General features: G+C 43.0%; 1 protein-coding gene across 1 annotated transcript in view; it reads left to right on the forward strand.

Annotated features, from left to right (window-relative positions):
• The first annotated feature begins 434 nt into the window (after window positions 1-434).
• The window catches only part of LRP11 (LDL receptor related protein 11), a 35,225-nt gene continuing 12,494 nt past the window's right edge, over window positions 435-23,165 (forward strand). Inside the window, exons 1-3 of the mRNA XM_083176577.1 lie at window positions 435-1,516; window positions 6,028-6,185; window positions 9,280-9,421. Coding sequence (XP_083032703.1) covers window positions 820-1,516; window positions 6,028-6,185; window positions 9,280-9,421 — 997 coding nt within the window. The 5' untranslated portion in view covers window positions 435-819. The remainder of the gene's footprint in view (window positions 1,517-6,027; window positions 6,186-9,279; window positions 9,422-23,165) is intronic.

Consider the following 23,165-nt stretch of genomic DNA (forward strand, 5'->3'; position numbering starts at 1 on the left):
CTATATAAGAAACTGTAAATAAAAATAAATATCTGTGTTACCCAGTTTGTTCTATCACTGTATACAATACAATTGTAAACCATATAGAATTTGCTGCGCTATATAGGAAACTTAATAAATAATATTGCTTACTTCTACTCCACTCATAACTACTGTGGACATTTCAAATTGAGAGGAGGGGTAATTATAACTTAAAAGCCTAATCAAGGGGTACAGGAGAGGGGGAAAAAAGGTTGTGAACTGCTGGGGTGCGGTACTCTATCAAAATCTATGCAATGAACAAGTCATCATCATACTCGTAGGGCACCAATGTGAAAATCATGCAGGTGTATCATAACAATACGTTGGCTGTAAAGCAGGAAACACGCAGCATACTACGCCTGTCTTTATATCAGGCAGGCCGATGATGTGATGTCATCGGTGTGGAGGGGCTGGGGGAGGGGGGAGCAGGGAGCTGTCACCCCTCTATGGTGCTGATTAGTTGTGAAATAGAACATACACCTGTCCGTGTTCAATATCCCTCACGCCCACCAGCCGTCCTCCTCAGAGTCCTCCTCAGCTGTCTCTGGGGGATGGAGGGACCCGAACTGGCCTGAGGAGAGGAGGAGGAGGACGACGCTGACACAGGAGCGCCATGCTCTGGCCTCAGGCCGCTTCTCGCTGCCAACCACAGCCATCACTACCATCTTGTGTGCGGAATCTCGGGTCCCCAGCCACCGGCCGGGACACTATGCTATATGCTGCATCGATCTCCTCTTAGAGGCGGCCCAGCTGTGAATCGCGACTCTGCTCCTGAAAGACGTCTCCCCGCTGGCCAGCATGATCTATCCCTTCCCAGCATCCCACCACCCGCTCATGGGCATCAGGCCTGTCATCTCCTGCCTCAGTCTCCTGTCTCTGCTGCTGTATCCTGATAGCGGGAGCTGCAGGAGGGCGTCCCCCGGTTCCCCTGCCCCGCAGCTGACAGACCTGAGATCGCAGATTACCGGGGTGGAGGAACTGTTGGAGGAATTCCGCAAACAGCTCCAGCAGCAGCGGCCGCTGCAGCAGCAACGGGAGGGATGGCAGGGGGTGCACCGAGAGCAGCAGCCGGGGACTGGCAGGGACGCTTTGACCGGTGCAGGGGTGGTGGAGGAGGAGGAGACCATGCAGAAAGAGCTGCAAGAAGTAGGTGTCCGGCCTGCGGGAGATGCAGGGGAGGACCGATGCAACTATAACCAGATGGAGGACTATATCATCCGCACGAAGGACTCGCTGGAGGCCGGGGCCACCTTCCTGAAGGCGCCGGCCGAGATGTACAGCATGAGGCAGTGCCTGGAGGCGTGCTGCTCCCAGCCCGGCTGCTCTGCGGCGGTGGTGGAGACATCGAGCCGGGGTCTGAGCTGCTTCCTGTTCGCCTGTGCTCCCCGGGGCCGCAGCGTGTGCCAGTTCTCCCCGCACAGAGACTACAGCAGCTACACCTTGGCCGTGCACAATGCCTCCTCCGGATGGGCAGCCCTGCACACCGGCACCCTGGGTATTACCGCCAAGCCACAGCCTGTACCTACCCGTAGCTCCATTATTTACTGGCTAATTCACATGCAAATAATGCTATCAGCTCGAGCATGCTTGTTATATACGCACTGACACACCTAAAGCTAGACCAGGGGTAGCCAACGCCATTCCCCAAGAGCTACCAGCAGTTCACGTTTTCCTGCTCACCTCACAGGAGCACTCATTACTGACTAACACATTTTTAAAGATCCACAGGTGGAGCTAATTATTTCACTTGTGATTGTGGGGCAGATGTATGACCGGCCATTATGGGGGAGAAGGGGTATGAGTGCAGGTTATGTACACTGATACCACATCTCCCCCATGTATGAAGAGCCAGCGTGCGGTAAAGGACAGGGGCGCTATCTGCTGATATCTAAATGATAGCGGGCCAAATGTATGAATGGTCATCATCGCTGACCGTTCTGACTGATGCTGGTTTCGGCAGCAGGCTGGCGAAGCCCTATCTCAACAGCAGGGACAGCGCTGTCCCTGCTGTTGGCTCTGGGCTGCGCTGGGGATCTCGCGTGAGAAGCAAGATCCCGCGCATTCCCAGTCCAGACGGCCGGGGGAAAGGAGACGGCGAATCAGTGTAAACTGATGCGCTATCTCCAGGAGGGGACATCGCTGGAGGGGGGAGTTAGCGCTCCCCCGCTTTGGCAGACAAGATGTTAATACATTATGTTGGTTTCCCCCTACTGCTTCACCTCGTTAATGAGGCGAAACAGGAAGTATTATAGCGGTGCGATAAGCGACGCTATAATACATCTGCCCCTCTGTGAGGAGACCATGGAAAACGTTACCTGTTGGTAGCTCTCGAGGACTGGAGTTGGCTACCCCTGAGCTAGATGGATAAAATATGATAGAAATGGGAAATAAGATAGGAATCATCCTTCAAGCTTTCATTCATTAACAGGCGCAGATAGGGAGGTAACCAGGTGCTGGTAGAATACTGGGGAAGTTGATATCTCTCTCATGCTCAGTTATCGGAAGCAATGAAATGTATTTTTCTAGTACTACTACTCCCTCGCACCTTTTAGTAATGGCTCCCATACATCTGTGAGGCAATTCCCTGACCCTGCTGAAAATGCCAATTGGGGTCCATTGATTATCGGGGATCCATTAGAATCATGGAAATTAACCATGTTAAAAATGCCTGTTTTGCCAACCATGACCATTTTCAATTGGGATTAGGAATCGTTGTCCCAGTAAATCACAGATATATGGAAGCCATAAATTCAGGTATATAATGCTCTTAATTTGCCCAACTATCAGACTGCCAGATTTTCCAGTTTCACCGACCTGCTGAAGCACCAAATCTGGTCACCAATTCAGCCGATCAGTGGCCAGAAATGATTAGCGAACCATTGTGGGATTCAGGAAAATTACCATGTTTAAAAATGCCTGATTCTCCAATCACACCCAAAAATGATTGGAATTTTAAACATGTTTAATATTCCTGATCCAAAACATGACTGTCACGGGAACAGTGGTGTTGCCACAATCTATCATTGGTGTATGGGAAGCTTTACCTTTTACTATTGGATTCATAGATTTTTGTTTACTTCCCAATAGGTCTTTGCATTGACCCACCAATATATGAATTTTTTGTTGCATGGTATTAATGCACAATGAGTAGCACATCAGTTTCCATAGTGTATGTTTTGAGATTTTGATTTGTAATACATGCACATGTTGCTGTGTGGACCAGAACACATTGTCCCCCTATCAACCCTTACTACAAGCACAGATGGATCTAAGCTAAATGCAAGTTATTTTACAGTGGCTAGCATATGCCCTCAGTTGTGCAATTACAAATGTGATCCATACAGCTTGCAGCTTGCTGCGGTTAGTCACAATCACGACTAGTAAGCAAATGCTGCCTGTCTGTGGGCGGGATTAGGGGGGCAGATCTGAATGCACTGATGATGCTGACTTTTAGTAAGCAAGGTGCATATTTTGATGAATGCTTTTTACCATGCACTTTTGCTTTGAGCAATTTATGGACCACTTTGCTACCAACTTTGCCTCAGATTATATACAGTATGTATCTTAATAAAGATGTATGATATAGTTTAGAGTAAACCAGTAATCTGAATGAGTGACATATATTCATAGAGGTATAATAGTCAGCAAGGAAAACACATATTTAATATCTCCTAACCTGCTTTGGAAAGGTTAAACAGTTCGGTATGCTGAGCAAGTTGACATGAGGGAAAAGGCTTCATATCTAGGAATATCTGATACCACACACTGATTGGCTGGAATTTGGTTTTAAAAAGAGCAAATTACAACATGTTTTTATACCTAAAATTCATCAAGGCCCTTTGTGCTATTTTTTACATTGCATTATGGGTAGGAAACACAGTTTTGCACCAGTGTGCCTATCTAGATTGACCAGTGCAAGTCAAGGTGTGCACCTGTTACCTGGCCTTAGTGAACACCTCCAAAACCTACAGTATGCCAAGCACTTTAGGCTATGTGTTCAGGATCCCAGCAACTGGGTTCCAGGCGGTCAAAATCCTGACAGATCCCAAGGGTGACAATGCGAGTTTGGTTTAGGTTTAGGCATGAGGGAATAAAAGTTAATAAAACAGCACCTTTTGGAGTGTAAAATGTATTCCCCAAATTCAAAAGCAGTATGTTATAACATTGGCCAATCCCAGCACATAGGGTCTATTCTCCCTTGTAGCGAGCGAAGCAAACCACCCTTCCCGCAAAGGGCCACATTGTGCTCCCCCTGCTGACAACATTATGGCTGCTGGGATCCCGCTGTCGGGATCCTAACTGTCAGAAAATCATACTGACCCCTATTTCAGTGCTTCCAAAATATGTGGCCTTGAAAGAACAGCAATATCTTCAACCCTTATAGGGCCTACACACATCCCGATTTTGGCCAGAGATATAGCATGCCAGATTTAGCATAGCAGATTTCCTTTGAGCACAAAATCATCTATATTGCTTAGAACGTGCAAAATGTGTCAACGATATGCCTCAGCGATTCTGCTTAGCGATTTAAGCATGCCAGATTCTTCTTGGGCTCAGAGAGTGTCCAGATGAGCAAAATCGGTGGTCACTTGAGCACAAAAAAAAGACACCACACAAAAGGCGCCCGATATGCAGGGTCTTGCTAAACGATTTTGCTAGATTGATGGGACATGCTCATTCTTCATCTTAATGCGATTAGGCGCGCGGGGCCGCGCATCTATATCGGTTTAGCCCCCACACACACACCGATGTATGCTTAGTTTCTAAGCGACCTTGCTAAATCGCTTAGAAAATGGCACAAAATCGGCATGTGTGTAGGCCCCATAAGTTATTCATCAACATATTCAGCATACATATAGTTCTATCAATTAACAGTTTGATGAAACATCTAATTGCTGAAATTTACCAGATGGCTTAGCAGATGGTGATATATCACTACACAGCACAGTGTAATGTAATATACACACACTGATGTGCAGTACAAAATATGTTTTCAATATGTTTCTAGTACTGAAATGTGCTTGTTATTGAAAATCTACAAGTGTGTGATATTGGATACAGCTGCGGAAGGGTGCTGGCGCTTGTCAGTTAGCTGCTATTTAAGGGAGAGTTTCTGTCAGTTTCCTTAAAAACAAGTACAAGCAGATAACAGCAGAATAGTGCTTGTGGGCAGTGATGGCTGCTGCCTCTGGCCTGCAGTGCTGACCACAGATTGCATGGGGCAGCTGGTCAGCACATATAAACAAACATGTAAATTGTATGTAGTGTATGTGCAGACTGTCTTACCCAGGGATCAGCAGCCACCGCAGTATGGGTCACAAGAACACAATGCTCAGCTTATTTATCTTCAATATGCCCAATTCCAGACTACCATTGGCTAGTTTCACAGGAGTCTGTGGTTCGGCTTATAGAAGATAGGCAGGCTGAGCACTGTAGGGTTTATTTATTAAGATGGGAGTTCTATTGAAGATTGAAGAATTGTGGGCAAGCAATGGTTTAGAGGAGGGACAGGATTCACCTATGTCAGTTCAGATATTTTATGATTGGAAGCGACAGGCACTGGTTTTGGTTATTACACTGACCATAAATAATTTTAAATAGTCCTGGACCACCTATCTGAGGCACCCTTGCAAGTGTCATGAGGCATCCCAGGGTGCCACGGCACACAGTTTGGGAACCACCGCCTTATGTGCATGGATTTTTTTATTTTTATGTTTTTTTGTTATTTATGTATTTTAATATTCATTAGATATTTTATTTTTTTCACCAAGCCACACTGCACATTTTGATTAATGAGTTTCTAAGTGCACCATTACATAAACCCACCAGCACTGCTATCTGTTTGCATGTCAGCGTCATCCTTTTTGTTTTATTTTAACAAATAAAGTATCAATAAGTTTTAAAATACTGTGCAGTCTGTAATTTTTTTTATTTGGCAAATTTTTGTCTATTTATTACAGAATATTTATATACTAAACATACAAAATGTGATTATCTCTTCTTCAGAGGCTGACAAGCCACCTCACAGTAATGCAGGACAAGATGTGGTACTACAGCTGCCTGACAACTGGGTTACATTGGATGGACGTGAAAGTAATGATGACCATGGCATTATACTTTATGAATGGACTCTGCTTCATGGAGACCGATTTGTTGATATGAAGGTATTTAGCATTATCTCCTTTTAAAGAGAGAGATCAGGTTAGAGAAAGATTCTTTCTCACTGGTGCAATTGGTATTTTTAAAGCATACTAACCAGCTATTGAGTGCTCTGTATTTTTTTGATTAAAAAACAAAAGGTACTTGTTTCCTAGCACGGCCACAATCTTGGGCATCGTGTACCTTTAAGTTAAGGTACACGATGCCCGCGATGGACCCGATTTCCTTTGAAATCAGGTCCATTTTGCCGGCAAAGGGAAAATTGCGGGCATCACGTCGGACGCGACCATTAACATTGGCCCCGACGCGACTGACGCGATGCCCGTGGTTTTTGCAATAGGTTTCAATGTTAAAATATTTTTTAACATTGAAATCGGGAGCATCGCGTCGGTCTTGTGCCATTATAATGCCACAAGGTGAGATGGACTTGATTAAGTGCGCGTCCTCCGACCTTTTCATTCCCCTACTATCCACGTCGGCGTGGAGTTGAGAATATAAAGTGTGGCGAGCCCGAAGTGTGGCGAGCGGACGCGTATACCTGTGAAGTTATATGCGTCCCCTCGCCACGCTTCGGGCTTGGTGGCTCGCTGCGATCGCCACACTTTATATTCTCAACTCCACGCCGACGTGGATAGTAGGGGAATGAAAAGGTTGGAGGACGCGCACCACCGCCCCTCGCGGGCTCGCTGCGCTCGCCACGCTTCGGGTTCACGTCAATCGTGGGGTGGGGTTTACGGTCTAAAATTGGGGGTGTAGGGAATATTTTACATTGAATCCAATGTAAAATCGGGTCCCAGGGACCCTATTCACATTTGATTCAATTACAAAATCGGGTCGGTCGCATCGCATGCGACCAAATCGCATGCGATGCGACCGACGCAATTTTTCCGACACGACCACCCCGATGGAGATCGGAGTGGCCGTGCTAAGAAACAAGTACCAAACAAAATAAAAAAAACAATTACTATTTATGTTATAAGGGCAAAGTTTTCTGAATATATAAAGGGAAGGACAAACCAACGTGAATATGTAAGTGGTAGAACCAGGGGCGTAAGTTTAGATGAGGTTCCCGGAGGCGGTACAGATAGTGCCCCCTCCCCAGTAATTGTGTGTCTACCATATAATACTGCGTGTGTGTGTTGGAGAGAGTGGGAGCTTACAGTTCCTCCTGTCTCTCCTCCTCCTCAGCAGACTCCGGGCAGCACAGGTGGCGTGTCATACATTTGGCACACCGTCTCTGACTGAATCCACACTTCTCAGGGGTCCAGCCTCCTTCATCCGGGGCTCCGGGCAGCCTGCGCACCAGCCAATCAGGGTGCCACAGGCTGCAGTTTCAAATATCATAGGACAGCCGAGCTGTCACTCAGCTGTTCAGAATACTGTAACTCTGCAGCAGGTAGCGGCGTGCGGATCACAGAGACCCTTTCAGAGCAGGGGGAGCGGGGGGCGCAGAGTTTCTTGCTAATGCCTGTTCTCTGTCTGGCGGCAAAAGGCTCCATTGCCTCCGGGAGTTACGCCACTGGGTAGGACAAACCAACCAACGGGATTATAGAGCGATATGATTTTAAAGTTATTTAAAGGTGCAATATTATTTAATAATAACATTGAGAGCAGAAGTAATAATTTATGTATTATTTCCTGACACTATAAATGGTGCCCACATCATGAAATAGTAACTTCTAACCTTCTGTAGGCCTATGTATTACAATTAAAACCTTGTCATTGTAAGGAGAGGTATCCGGACTGAGGATAGATTGACTCTAGGTCCACATTCAAAAGGTCGACAGTCAAAAGGTTGACAGGGTCCAAAGGTCAACAGCCAAAAAGGTTGACAGGGTCCAAAGGTCGACAGTGAAAATGTCGACAGTTAAAAGGTGGACAGGGTCAATAGGTCGACATTGTCAAAAGGTCGACATGCATTTTTAACAAACTTTTGAGCCGACATGTGCCGACAGGCAGTATTTCATGCCTGCCATGCACTACGCCGTGGAGGAAGAATATAACAGTGTGCCGAGCACAGTGAGCACAGTGAGCCACGGAGGCCGAAGCATGGCGTGCATAACGAGCCATGCGAGGGAACGCGGTACACTTAGACAGTGTTTATGTCGACATAGACACCAAAAAAAGAAAAGAAAATCTCATGTATATTCTTTCTTTTAATTAACCGTATTTTAAAGCTTGCAGGTCAGTTGCTTTTTTTAAACAAGAGACATCTGTTTGTTTGCATCTGTAAACATGGGCAGTGCTTGCTGAACAAACGGAAGCCAGCCAAGTATCCAGCTAGCATTGAGTTACACAGGTTAATAGAGTATGAACAGATGATCAAATACTGAAGCCAATGAAGCATGAAAGGCAGAGTTTTCTCTGAGGCTAATCACTGCAGGATTTCCAACAATGATTCTTTGTGCAGTATCTATGGACACGTTTATTAATATACTTTATAATATCTAGACAAAGGGCCTTGGGATACATTCTGTATTCGGTGGAAAATTGACCCATATACTTGTCCAAGAAAAGAATTAAAATATATTTCTATTAAAAAAAAATAGTCATCGTTATAATTAATGATGGGGATTTGCACCAGGAGTGTATTGTACATTAAACATTTTGATAAATACATGCAAATGGTGGCCAAGCGATGATTAAGAACAAATATGCATGGCACAGGATATGTAAACACAAAAAGTACACTGGACAATACAGTAACAGTCTGTCTGGAAGAATATACTGTAGTGCTGCTGGTTATTTATCTGCACAAAAAGGGTCTATTTACTAAAGCTTGGATGGAGATTAAGGGCCCAATTCAGACCTGCTTGCTGGGATGCGACTGTCCGGAGCCGAGTGAGCAGGTAAACGCCGCCTCGCACAACTGAAATCCCACCCATGTGCACGGCTGCAAATCTGAAGTGGGCCAAAAATGGATGGAGAAAAAGTTCCAGTCAATCAGCTCCTAACTGTCATGTCACGGGCTGTGTTTAAACATTGACAGGATCTGGTTGGTTGGTACTTCATCTCATTAATATAAAATTAAGATATTTTTCTAACCAACACACAATCGGAACCTTTCCAGGGCTGTTGTAACACACAATTTTCTTTTAGGTTCCTCAGCCAGGTACTTTGAAGTTATCTCATCTGCAAGAAGGTGTTTACACTCTGCAACTGACTGTGACTGACACGTCTGGTCAGATAGACTCAGACAATATCTCTGTCAGCGTCCTCCCTGCAGAACATCACAAATCAGGTGGGTGAGACTAAAAAGTATTTATTTTGACAGTGTCGCTTGTTTTTAATGAAATCATGAATCAAATCGACTGTCCTACCACACACTAAAATATTACAGAAATCATATAGTTTACTTCCTAGGGTTTATTTCACTTTTCCTGATACTTTGATATTCTGCTATGAAATATGTTATTCAACAGAGGAGAGGTCTACAAGAGATTAACGTTTAATCCCACGGAAGACTTCCTAAAATCATATTCCCTCATGCTAGACACAGCTTACAAAAATGGTGCCATCACGAAAAACCAATATGAATTTTTATTGGTCAAACATGTACGCATCCCGACCATGTACCTTTTACCAAAGGTCCACAAAAATGAGCAGACCCCGCCTGGAAGACCTATAGTCTCTGGCATAGGAGGAATGACAGAAAAGGCCAGCGAATTTGTCGACTTCCATCTGCGACAATACGTGGTGACTCTGCCTTCCTATGTCAGAGACACCATGGACGTACTTAAAAAAGTGCAAGATGTGGTCCTGAATAAAAACTCATGGCTAATTACCTGCGATGTGGAGAGTCTCTACACGAGCATTCCACATCGACAGGGCATCCATGCAGCAAGGTACTTTCTCAGCATGGACCGTGAAAATGACCTACATGAGATTATCATACAATTGCTGCGATTTGTTCTTGAGCGGAATTATTTTGTCTGCAATGAAGCCTTCTACCTCCAGGTACGGGGGACCGCTATGGGTAGCACATGTGCCCCGACATACGCGAACCTGTACCTGGGGTGGTGGGAGCGGGAGGTGGTATTCCACGAACAGAATGAACTGTACACAAACCATATACTCTTATGGTTACGATATATAGATGACCTGTTGATCATCTGGGAGGGCCCTGCAGACCTCTTTGTCATCTTCATAAATATTCTTAATACCAACAAATTCAACTTACGTCTCACCCATGAAATGAGCCAGGAAGGGGTGAATTATCTAGACCTGCGACTGAACATAGAGGAAGATGGGACCATCTCCTCGGATATGTACAGGAAAAAGACTGCCACTAATTCCATTCTGCATTCTGACAGTGCCCATTTCCCTCCTGTAACCAAGGGGCTGCCCAAAGGGGAATTTCTGCGCACAAAACGCAACTGTTCACATGAAAACACATTTACACAGAGAGCCGAGGAACTCAGTGGTCGCCTTAGGGAGAGGGGTTATAGCAACCGGGCTATCAAATCCGCATACCACCATACCCAAAAGGTCAAAAGAGAATCCCTACTGACACCCTCAACCAAAGACACTACAGGAGACCAGAAGGTCAGATTTATAGGGACCTTTTGCCAGGAATGGCAGGACATCCAGAGGATACTTAATCGACATCTGGACATCCTCAAAACAGATCCAGACTTGTCCCCCATCCTGGGCAACAAAGTTGAGATCAGTTGGCGCAGAAGCAGAAATCTGCGCGATGTACTAGTCCACAGCCATCTGGACAAGATCAAAGGACCCACAAAAATGAAGATCGGCTCACGTAAATGTGGTACATGCAAGGCCTGTGTACATATGATAACAAAAGACTCCTACCAGGATAAATTCAATCACATCTGGAAAATCAAAGATAATATCACATGTGACACGGCAGGGGTAGTGTATAATCTACAATGTCCCTGTAATAAGGCATATATCGGAAAGACCATCAGGCCCTTGAAGAAACGCATTTTAGAACATGTGAACAGTATTAAAAATGCCTCGAAAGACAAAAGAGCCATGAAGACACTTACCCCAGTGGCACGACATTTTTTTCGTTATCACCAACAAGATCCCTCAGGGCTGAAGGCATACGGGATGCTTAAAGTAAACCTAGGGATCAGAAGGGGTGACCTTGATAACGAATTGTTAAGACAAGAAACCAGGTTAATATTTCTACTGGACACAATGTTTCCTACTGGACTCAATGAGGAGAACAAGTATACAGCCTATCTCTGACTGCTATGACAATGAGAATAGACATGTAAATTATGGCATTATAGTTATCATATTAACAACTACACCACCTCAACAATACCTTCACCTTTTGGATCTAAATAATGATACCAAATTCATCATTTTGTTATCAACATTATGTACATTACAACACGGATGCACTATATTTTCACAGCAATAACCAGACTGCCTTCTGTCTGGTCATATATGCTCACCCCCCTGTTTTGTGAATTTTCACGGCTGTTTCACTTTATTTTAGAAATGCAGTATTCACCAATACTCACTCCCGTTTTTTCCTCTCCTAACTCCCCCCTCCCCTTTTGTATTACATACACCAATCTTTATCAATATATTTACCCTATGTTTTTTACACATTAATGAACAGGGCTCAATTACACCCTCGAGAGTCATGGATATCACAGACCTCACATGCTATAGACCTAGCATACTCACAAGATACTGTCAGAATTTTCACATAAAAATTTTGACTTGTATCGTTTGAATATAATATTTTATTACACACTTCTTCGATATATTATCATGTTCTCATAATTTCCCATCATTGAATGGGTTATCGAAACACAGGTGTTAATCACAACACACCATATGAATTTTAAGACCCAGCACACATTGAGCAATTTTTGATATGCTGCTTTATATATTTTTCCTGGTGATGAATATTCAGATCGTCATGACAGATATGAGGCTGACAACATCATACGCCATGAACGTAAAAAATTTTTTTCAGTTAAAAATCACACTACCTCATCGAAACATTTCTCTCTTTTTTGATCATTGATCTCCATCAATATTCTGGAATTTTTCCGAAATATATGTATTGACTTCTCTGATACCTTTTTTCCTGAAGTTTCTATTTATTTATCTTATTATTTTCTTATCTCTTTGAGATCAGTTTCCATTGGAGTACAGATACCAATGCCTGAATGTCCATTACGAATGTTCAATAATTTTGAACATTAAAAGATAATGAGATTTCAATCTCTTGCCCAAACCTCAGCATATCATTATATCGCCCCTTACATCTTGTCCTTATCGTACATCATTACTTATATTATAGATAAGCATGAAACCACCGGTGGAACATATGTCACCATTTAAGATACTTCAGCTGCTTGAAATATGGCCTGATCGGTATAAATGTCTTGAGACTGGCATTCTCATGATCCGCAATATATACCAACCTGTATTAACATCATGGATGATATGTCCAACCGTATTATACTTACGAAACCTGGGAATTCTCCAAATTTGAAATACCCATCTGAAATACTCAGTAGCTGCTGAGATCAAGATATCCCACAAGGGATCACTGACATAAGATCCAACATACAGTAATGATCACTGAGTGATCACTGAGACAAAACCCCACATACAGTAACGAGCAATACTTACCTAATACACACTGACGAGATCCCATGTATAGTAACGAGCAATACTCATCTAACACATATTGATAAGTATAAACACCAGTAATGGATGTAAACAAACGAGATATGGCAGTGACATATCCAGGATCCAATCAGCGCCACAGTACTGTGGGGCAGACAAGGTAACTGGACGGAGTACCTGCTAATCAAGCGAGCCAGCCACACCCATCGGGGAGGACGGCAATATGATTGAATGCGGTCAGCATACAAGGGCGTGTGTAGTAACCACGCCCATCGACCAACCCCACGCCGCACAGACTACGGAGCGGACGTGGGACTGGATGCGACAGCTGTCACTCACATTTAGGAATGCCACGCCCATGTAGGGAGGGGTATAAAGGTAGCCTCAATATGGCCAGTCGGGTTGGCCTTGAAAAAGCTACCTGCGAAGCGTACGCCGGCTAGCGGTGACGCTCCTGAGACTTGCACACTGACTAGGATGTATTTTGATCTGCATTTTTTTACAGGAACCCCATGAGCGGTGTAGTGTGCATAGACCTGACTAGGTGGTGAACACCACTGGGGATAATTTGCTAGTCACTCCTGACCTTACGGTTGAGTGACATACAGGAGGATCACACCCTCTCTGAGGAATCTTGGCTAAAATCCAGGACTCTATTACAGAGCCCCGCAGCGCCTATTGATTAGTGCTCAGAACTGTGGTAGCCTATCCACGAGAATCTGAGACATACTGTGTACACAAAACGCTGCACTAACAAGTGGATAATTGCCAATCCCTACAAAGGGAATACATTGTTTCCTTCCTGTTACAAGTCCACACAGCAGCAAACCCATTCCTCTTGAATTAAATATTTTGTCAAGTAATCTGTATGCTTTAATAAAATACCACCAGAGTGGTGATCATATTATAAACAGCCTGATTGCACTATTGTAGCGGTGATCACATTATAAACAGCCTGATTGCACTACTGCAGCAAGTCAACTGCTACTTTATAGTGAATGTTAAAAAAGCACGACTGATACACTAGTCGACATGACAGAGGCGACTCTTTAAGTATTTTTAGTAGAGTATAGCAAAAGTCCCAATAATCAACTGATTGCATCAGTATACTCTTATCTAAGTACAACTTGGGTTAACAGCGGACAAGCTACACCCACAGTTGATATTATTGGGCGTAATACGGCTCTACTAGGTTGACACATATAGTCGACACTTGTGTCTGACATAATCAATAAATATTTGGCTGTGACAATATAGACAGCCAATAATAGATCCCATCGGCAATAAACCTGGGACAGATTACCGGGTGATAAACCAGGGATATTAGTCGACACCGGTGTCAACCCTATACACAAAGTGCCTCTTATCCTGAGGGATTTCTAGATGAGATACCCAGATTATTCACTGTGAGATTATATCTGGGGACCTTAGAGAAGCTACAGTCGACAATTAACCTATGATGTACCTACAATCACGCTGGTCACCACTCTTGTGTCAGACAACTGCACCTACACCCATGGGCAAATAGCCATTAAGACACCTATTATTTTGAATTATACAAATAACATTATATAGAGTGTCGGCCAATTACAATACCTGTATCATTTACATTTGATCCACGGTCAATAAGTGTGTGAAGTCGGAGAATCACCGTTTTTTAAACACATTTGCGTATATGTTGTGTCTGTGTGTTTTTATATTTCGCCTTTCTAGAGTACTAATAAAAGTTAATTTTTATTCGTGCATATTTCAATAGGTGCACCACGTTGAGACATACTTTCCTTTTTTTGTTTACTAGCTGGGAAGTAGCATCCTCATGGTCCATCCCACCCACTGTTCAGTGCCGCTACTTGTTCCATCAATGGCAGGGGGGAGGGGGAGGGCAATTGCATTATTTTCCAGTGTCATTTGGGAGGCTGGTATATTCTCTTAAGCCAAGCGTGTAGTATGCTGTACATGTCATCTACAGTAATTTGTAAAAAGAAAGGGATGTCTATTTCTGTTGAGAGATTTTCCTAATATTCTGGATAAAGGCTCCAAGCTTTTCTGTTTAGTTACAACATTTAGATCTGGCCTGGCCAGCCTGCAGCATTCCAGCTGTCCTGAAACTACAAGTGCTAGCATGCTCAGCCACAGCTTTCCTATTTGGGAATGTAAAAACTGTGGCAGGGCATGCTGGGATGTGTAGTTTCAGAAACGCTAGCGCTTCACAGGTTTGCCACTTGTTTTCTTAATAAATTTACATTGCCACCTACTGTAGCAATACATATATTTACTAATGTACAATTGCTGTGAAATGTCTGATTGGGTCTTATGATTAGTCATTCCTCTCACGCACACCTTCCACTGCAACACAGTCTCAGTTTTCAGATGTTCTTGTACTGTAGGAGAACATTGGTGCTGCTTGCAGCAGCTACTGGGACTACAGAGATGGGAACAAGCCAATTTGTAAAAATGGGGCAGATGTATGAACTTAAGTGCATATTCTGCACTTAATGCTAGTTAACTGGGGGGAATAACATTTTTTCAAAATAATTACCAGCGCGCCTAACGTGCGCTAGGGACAGCCCGGCGTTAAATGCTTGGCGCAGCTGTCCCCTTCAATCCCTCCTAGGCATATATAGCCTGTAAACCCGCTTCACCAGCTCAGGGCTAGCGTTGTCCTATTCCCACTGCAGGGACAATGCTAGCCCTACTGCTGTCTCTGGGCTGTGAGGGGACACCACCGGAGGGGGAAATTTGCTCTCTCCCGCTTCAGCAGACAAGATGTTAATACGTATTGTCGGTGAACCTTCCTGCTTCGCCTCGATAAGCACCGCTATTATACAGATAGTCGCTCTCATCAGAGCGGCTCCCATCACGCAATAGCCATGCTGTGATGCCGGCGGGCAGGGCATGCACATCACATTCTGGACGTGCGAGCGTGTGGGATGCTCGCGCATCCACATCCCTTGGCCTGTCCTCTGTCAGCTAGTGAAATCTGGCGCACTGTCGGCAAGGGACAGTCTGGCTCCATCTGTACATCTACCCCAATGGGCCAAATGTATCAAGCCTTAAGTGGAGAGTGATAAAGAGAGATACAGTACCAAGCCTTAATAAGTGATAAAGTGGAGAGTAATAAAGAGAGATACAGTACCAACCAATCAGGCTGTGTATGATATGGCTGGTACTTTGCCATTCTTTATCACTCTCCACTTTATCACCAGCTGTAAACATACTGTACTTGGAATACTACTCTTGATTTGGGGCAGCATGGATGGTGCAATGGTTAGCATTACTGCCTCGCAGCACTGAGGTCGTGGGCTCGATCCCCACCATGGCCCTAACTGTGTGGAGTTTGTATATTCTCCCTGTGCTTGCGTGTTTACTCCGGTTTCCTCCCACAATCCTCAAATATACAGTTAGGTTAATTGGCTCCAAACAAAATTAACCATAGAATGTCTGTGAGCGCGTGTATATGTGGTAGGGAATATAGATTGTAACCTCCACTGGGGCAGCGACTGATGTGAATGTTCAAATATTCTCTGTAAAGCGCTGCAGAGTGCAGAATATGTGTGCGCTATATAAGAAACTGTTATTAATAATAATAATATTAATTTGCGTCCTGCATGAATTGACATTGGCCTGTCCTACCTTGAAGTAATCTTATTGTTTAACCTTTAAGCTTGCACTTTGCCATTAACAAACTTACAGATACAAGCACCATATGTCCGAAAGCAGTACACTGAGTAGAATAGTTATATACAATATCCTTTATCAAGATTACCTGAAAGGTAAAAAAAGGGGCAGACTAGATGGGCCAAATGGTTCTTATCTGCTGTCAAATTCTATGTTTCTATGTTTCAAAGTCTATTTTACCTTTACTGACAAAATGAAAATCAAGGTGATAAATACTGTTGTAATTCCAATTTAACATGCAGAACGAAAGGGAAATTTTGACGGAGGGAAACTAATGTTATGAGGAGATATAAGTGTTGTAGAAATCGGATGATCTATGTCTCTTCAATCATGTCATTTAAATGTAAATGTTCTACTCATTCATTTTGAAAATGGTGCCACCTAGAGGCACAGAATGAGAATTCTGAAAAACTCCACTATTCGATATACAGTATATATATTAAATCAGAAAAAGTATTTTATAGATCAAAAATCAGCAAATCACAACATACCTTCAATATTCTATTCTAAATATCAATGGAAGCAAGAATTACTTTTATAATAATTTGACTTAAGGAGATATAATAGAGAAGGACTATTTCCTTTAAAAGAAAATTCATGTTTTTATATAAAATCTTTTTCATTTCCCAGTATAATTTTGACATTTTCTTTTGCATTTTGAAATGATAGCTAGCTTTAAAATACATTATTCCTAAATTGAAGCTTTGTCTTCTATGAAGAAGCGTGACATGGCTGGGACGCCCAATTCCCATCACATTGTTGATTTCCTACAAGTCCCAGCACAAAATACTGTCAGTGCTGTTTCTCCGTGGCGGGGCTGATTGTTATTATTATTATTATTTATTATTATTATTATTATTATTATGTAAATATTACAGTACACATCATATAAAGGGCAGGATGTACTAAAGCAAAAATGTGGTATAAACCCTGTCATCTGGGTTTTTACCGCATTTTGGTATAATCTAAAACCCAATTGCCGGGTTACCACCATGGAGGGTATCGCCGGCAAAAGCTGGTGATACCCCATAGAAGACTAAGAGCTTCTCATTGTGACCCCTGCCACCCCGCAATGATGTGCGCTGCCCCGCCTCACCAGTGAATTCAGTTTCCACCTATGCAACATTTGTTGCTTATGCAGTGCATATAAAACAATTAGTTTCCTTGGTACTTATTTCCTAGCACGGCGCCCACGATCTAGATTGTATATGTCGGGACGATATCGCAAGCATTGCATGCATCTTATGTGTTTGTGCATGGACGAGATCGACGAGATATACAATCTATACAATTGAAAAGATTTTTAATTGTATGTACAATATCGCATCTTATGGATCTCATGGATCTCATGCATCCATAAGATGCATAAGATCCATAAGATAAAAGATCCATCAACACCAACCCGAAGCGTGGCGAGCGGCGGCGGTACGCGTCCGACGACCTTTTCATACCCCCACTATCCACGTCGGCGTGAAGTTGATTTTATATAGTCTGGCGAGTGCAGCGAGCCCGAATTGTGGCGAGTGGACGCGCATTACTTCACAGGTATTACGCGTCCCCTCGCGGGGCTCGCTGCGCTCGCCACGCTTCGGGCTCGCTGCGCTCGCCACACTATATAAAATCAACTCCATGCCGACGTGGATAGTGGGGGTATGAAAAGGTCAGAGGACGCGTGCTGCCGCCCCTCGCGGGCTCGCTGCGCTCGCCACGCTTCGGGTTGGTGTTGATGGATCTTTTATCTTATGGATCTCATGGATCTTATGCATCTTATGGATGCATAAGATCCATGAAATCCATAAAATGAGATCCAAAAGATGCGATATTGTACATACAATTAAAAATCTTTTCAATTGTATGCCTTAATTAAGGCATACAATCTTATGCGATGGGCGCCTCGCTAGGAAATAAGTACCGTTTCCTTTATTAGACACAGTAGAAGGCAACAATATAAGTAACAATATAAGACGTATCTATATACACTGATTCTCCTAATTTCATTGCTGGAAAGCAACTACATGGTTTCTTTCAAAACCCATTTGTCATAGCATTACAAGTGAGATAATAGGAGTTATTTAAATAAAAGTGTACTCAACAGGCACATATAGAATACGCCCACACCTGCTATTTTTTTTAAAAACCACATCTATTTTGTTTGTCCCACTTATATGTTGTTTGTGTGTTTTTAGATACTTCACAATTGTATTTATTACTTAAATAAAGGTTACATTTTATGTGTACTACTTCTTTCTGGTGCATGACAATTCTTTTCTTTGCACATATTTTCCTAGCCCGTACTTCCACTTCCGGGTGCAGGGCGGATGACTCATCCGGAGTCACTGGACCTGCAGCAGCCAGGCACAGGAGGAGGGGTGAGCCACCGAGGACCCCCTGACACATCGCCGGCTGCATCGCAAAGGGCAGCTCTTAACCCAAGAGATAATAATCACATATGCGATTATTATCTATGCAGTAGCCGGCAATGTGCGGTGGAAAAGGGCTGCTGATGTTAGTGCATCCCGACCCATGTCTTATTACATAAGCCTTACACCGTGCATCCCTCATTTATACCTTTATTTATCATCCAATGGGACACATTAGGGCTTATGTAATATCCTGCGATCTGCAGGCTGTACAGTAGTTCCAAGTAGTCTGCCCATATTTTTATAGTGGCAATCATTTACAAGATTGGTTTTGCCTTGTAACTGATCACCACAAAAGTGATCTCGGATGAGCTGAAGGTTGGATGGATATTCCCTTCTCTTACTTGGGATGGTCTAATTTAACCAAAATGATCTCCTTCACAAGGCTCAGGTATCTTCTTTAAGTTCTCCTCTTGTTTCTTACTGTTAAAAATTAGCCTCGAGATTGCAGTAGACTAAGGCGAATGATGGGATTGGCTTCAAAGTCATACATCCATACAGTCAGGCAGCCATGTTTTGGTACCGATCTGATTGGATTCATAATAGCAATACTTTTGAGATTTTCTGTTGAAAGATGTTTTATGGACAGTGGGAGTTTACTTACTTTTCCAACATCTCCAAGACCAGGGGTATCTTCAGAGTCTAAAAGATAATCCCCTATTGTTGAATACCTGGAGATTATGGTACACAAGGCAGTATTGATGTTTAAATTTGGTTTACATTTTTCTACTTTTGGATTTGATAGCTGCACTACAGCTTTTTAGTAAGACATTCCCATCGGCCATGTATAATAGAATGTTTTCTTTTTCCTCTACTAGAGGGCACAGGATAATCCTTACAGTGGAGTATACTGTAGGCTTGGCTGGCAAATCAAAACTCCCACAATGTATGCCTCTCAGTCCCCTATACCCTGCCCCCAAGCCCCGGCCTGCCAGATTTTCTTTTGGTGCGAAGTCAGAGTAGGCACTGTTTATAAAGCTGGCCATAAATCAGAAAGATTGATCTTAAGATCGATTGCGCTCATGATTGTGTACAATTTCCCTTGAAATCCCCGGCAGTCCTTGGGGGTTTTTTGGACACACAATCTACTCACAATCCATCATACAATTAGTCATACCATCCATCTGCTGCATGATTTGTGTACACAAGATGTGCACACAATCTGCATACAAACCATCATACAATCAGTCATACAATCCATCTGCTGATAGATTGTATGATTGTGTACACAAGATGTGCACACAATCTGCATACAATCCATCTTACAATCAATTGAGATTGTATGTTTGGGTACAATATCTTTCTGATGTATGGCCGCCTTAAGCTTCTAAATGTTCCCTGCCCTTTTGTGAGAGCTCCCGCAGCACTGATATGCTGCTGAGGAATTTGCTATCTGTGGCTGTTGGTATAACTGTTCCAGCTGCCGCCCCTCCAATGCTGTCTCGACCGTGAACTCTACTGAGAGCGGCATGTCAGCTCTTCAAGCTACACTCGGTCCCCCACCACACTGATTTGCCACTCAAGTCCTCTGCTTAGAGTGGCCTGTCAGGTCTTCCAGCCACCCCCACACTGCGCTGACACGCCGCTGAGAACTCTTAACAGCGGCTATCCTGCTATTCCAGGGGGGTGCCCTACAAAAAATCCTAGAGTGAACACTACTTTGCCTAAAGATGTTTTGAATTTATATTGCATAAGGGATATGGTGTTTAAAGCTGCACTATTTTTTTTACATATTTATATTTGATTTAAAGAGTTTCTTGTCACTGGATTATTCACTATATGGAAGTAGAAATGTTTTTATTACGTCTTCACATTCCTCTTATCCAGTATATTTATACCTCATCCTGATATAGGAGTAAACAAGCAGTTCTTTCTGCCCTCAGAGCTAGTTCTGTGAATTCATATTTCCACTTCAAGAATATTTATGTAAAGCTATAAACACAGTGCCAGTTCTCCGCACCACTTTTTTTTCCCAGCTCTCATTTAAAGGGGCATACACAAGTAGAGATTTTGTGCTTTTTTCTAAAGGTGCGTACCCAAGGTACGATTTATGTTCCGTATGATATTGTATACGATTTCCCAGGAAAGTCCCAGTGGTCAAAAGCATAAGATTTGTGCTTAAAATAACGTACAATGTGCATAATATATCATATAAGATATGACATCACAGCTGTACTACACTATACTATCTTATGCTTTCTAGCCAGATTGAGTTGCATGCTCACCCGAGCAGCTCCCTCCCAGACGACCGGCCGGAGCGCGCATCGTACATCGGATAGTGCATACACACGGTAAGATATAGTGTACTATCTAGCATGCTATTCCAAACTAGCTAGATAGTGTGCTAGATTTTGCACTATATCGTACCGTGGGTACGCACCTTTAATGGTTTGACTAGATTACATAGAAAGTAAGCACAGATTGCTCTGTGTGTATGCCCCGAGCGATGGCGATGCACGGTCCCGTGCGTCGCTATCGCCGCTAGTTAAGTCAGTGCATGCAGTCAAAATCTTGTCAAACTGCTTAGCAAGTGACTGCAAATTGCTCTGTGTGTACAGAATGAGCGATTGCGACTTACGTCATCCTGAACCACTACCCTGCCTTTTTTTTGTCGCTTAGCACACATCACTGCATGTGTATGGGCGATATAGACACTAGGAAATCACCTACCCTAAATAACTTAGCAAAAACGTTTAGCACACCTTAACGTGTGTGTACTTCTCAGGTAAGTATAATTCCAATAATGTACCCATTGGTTTTGTTAAAATATTATTTTATGAAGGGTAATATATTCATATTAAGCATAAGGAATAACAACATAGATTTTAACACTGTTATACAATGCAAGGAAATTGCACTCAAAAACAACACAAGATTTACTATACTGGAATATCTTCTCATTGGTTAACTTTGATGCCAGTATAACATGAATTAAAATGAATAACACACTATGCAGAGTAGGGAGATTATGTGCAGAATCAAAGTTACAAGTACTGTACTTTCAATAACAGTAACCGCATTTATGAAAATGCTACAATTTTCATAGTTAAACAATAAATGGTCCCTGAACACAGTACAGTGTTTCTGAAATAATGTTTACATGCAAGTCTTCTTAAACAGTTCTTCTAAGAGAGAATAAATCATAAGATTACAGAACTACAGTAGTCACTATTTGGACAATCCTGAGAAAACCATTCCTAAATTTCCTACACAGTGTAGTTTTTCAGTTGCGTGCACGTTTGTAAGCGTTCCGGTGGGGAGAAAGTCAATTGTACTCTTGGTAATTCAACTGTATGCACTTTAGAATAAATATCTCTGAGCAATTAGTTATTAATAAGTGCTTTCTTACGTACCGTAGATCCACAGGGCTGGTTTCTGTCTTTGGCAAAAATTACATACTGCTTGAAAAAGTCTGTTCACAAAGTTACATTATATTTGCTTCAGACACTAAGGGTGACATTTAATAGAATGAGAGTTTTAGTTACTTTCCAAAATCGCCCATTATCGCACTTTTTAAAATCAAATTTTTTGCAGCAAAATCGCAAATTTAATGAGCTGCGTGTTCCGGGCAAAAAAGTGCAATAATGGGCGATTTTTAGTCATGAAAATGTGTGATTAGTTTAGTTTTTTTGGGCATAAGGTTCCTGAGCATAACCAGCCCCGGGCTCATTGAGCCGGACCTGGTTCCAAAAATACGGGGGACAAAAAGCATAGGGGTCCCCCGTATTTCTGAAACCATCCCCGGACTCTTGGACCGGTCCTGGTTCCCCCAATAAACGGGGACAAAAAATCTGGGGGTCTGTGCATGGTCCTGTCTTAAAAAAATGTAGGGGTCCCCCCTATTTCTGAAACCAACCCAGGACTTCAAAATACGGGGGACCCCTACGCTTTTTGTCCCCCGTATTTTTGGAATGTTTGGTTATGCTCAGGAGGGGGGACCTCACGCCATTTTTTTTTTTTTTAAATTAACTTTTGCACATTTTTTAAGACAGGACCATGCACAGATTGCAATGCATGGTTCTGGCAAATTCGCCTGTCAGAACCTGGTGTGCATGTGTGGCGATTTTTAGTAACATTTTCCCGTTTTCGCATCTCATTAAAATTGCGATTTCTATACTTTATAATGGGAAAACATCTGAATGCGAGTTCCGGTGGTACTAAAAATCGCACCTTCAGAATGTGCGATTTCGCTGCAAAATCTGCGGTTTTGCAGTTTTTCGCATCTCATTAAATATGTGATTTTGGGAAATGTGTGATTTCGGCCGT

The sequence above is a fragment of the Crinia signifera genome, chromosome 3 (assembly GCF_055691185.1).
Source record: "Crinia signifera chromosome 3, ASM5569118v1, whole genome shotgun sequence".
In the NCBI taxonomy this organism is placed as follows: Eukaryota; Metazoa; Chordata; class Amphibia; order Anura; family Myobatrachidae; genus Crinia; species Crinia signifera.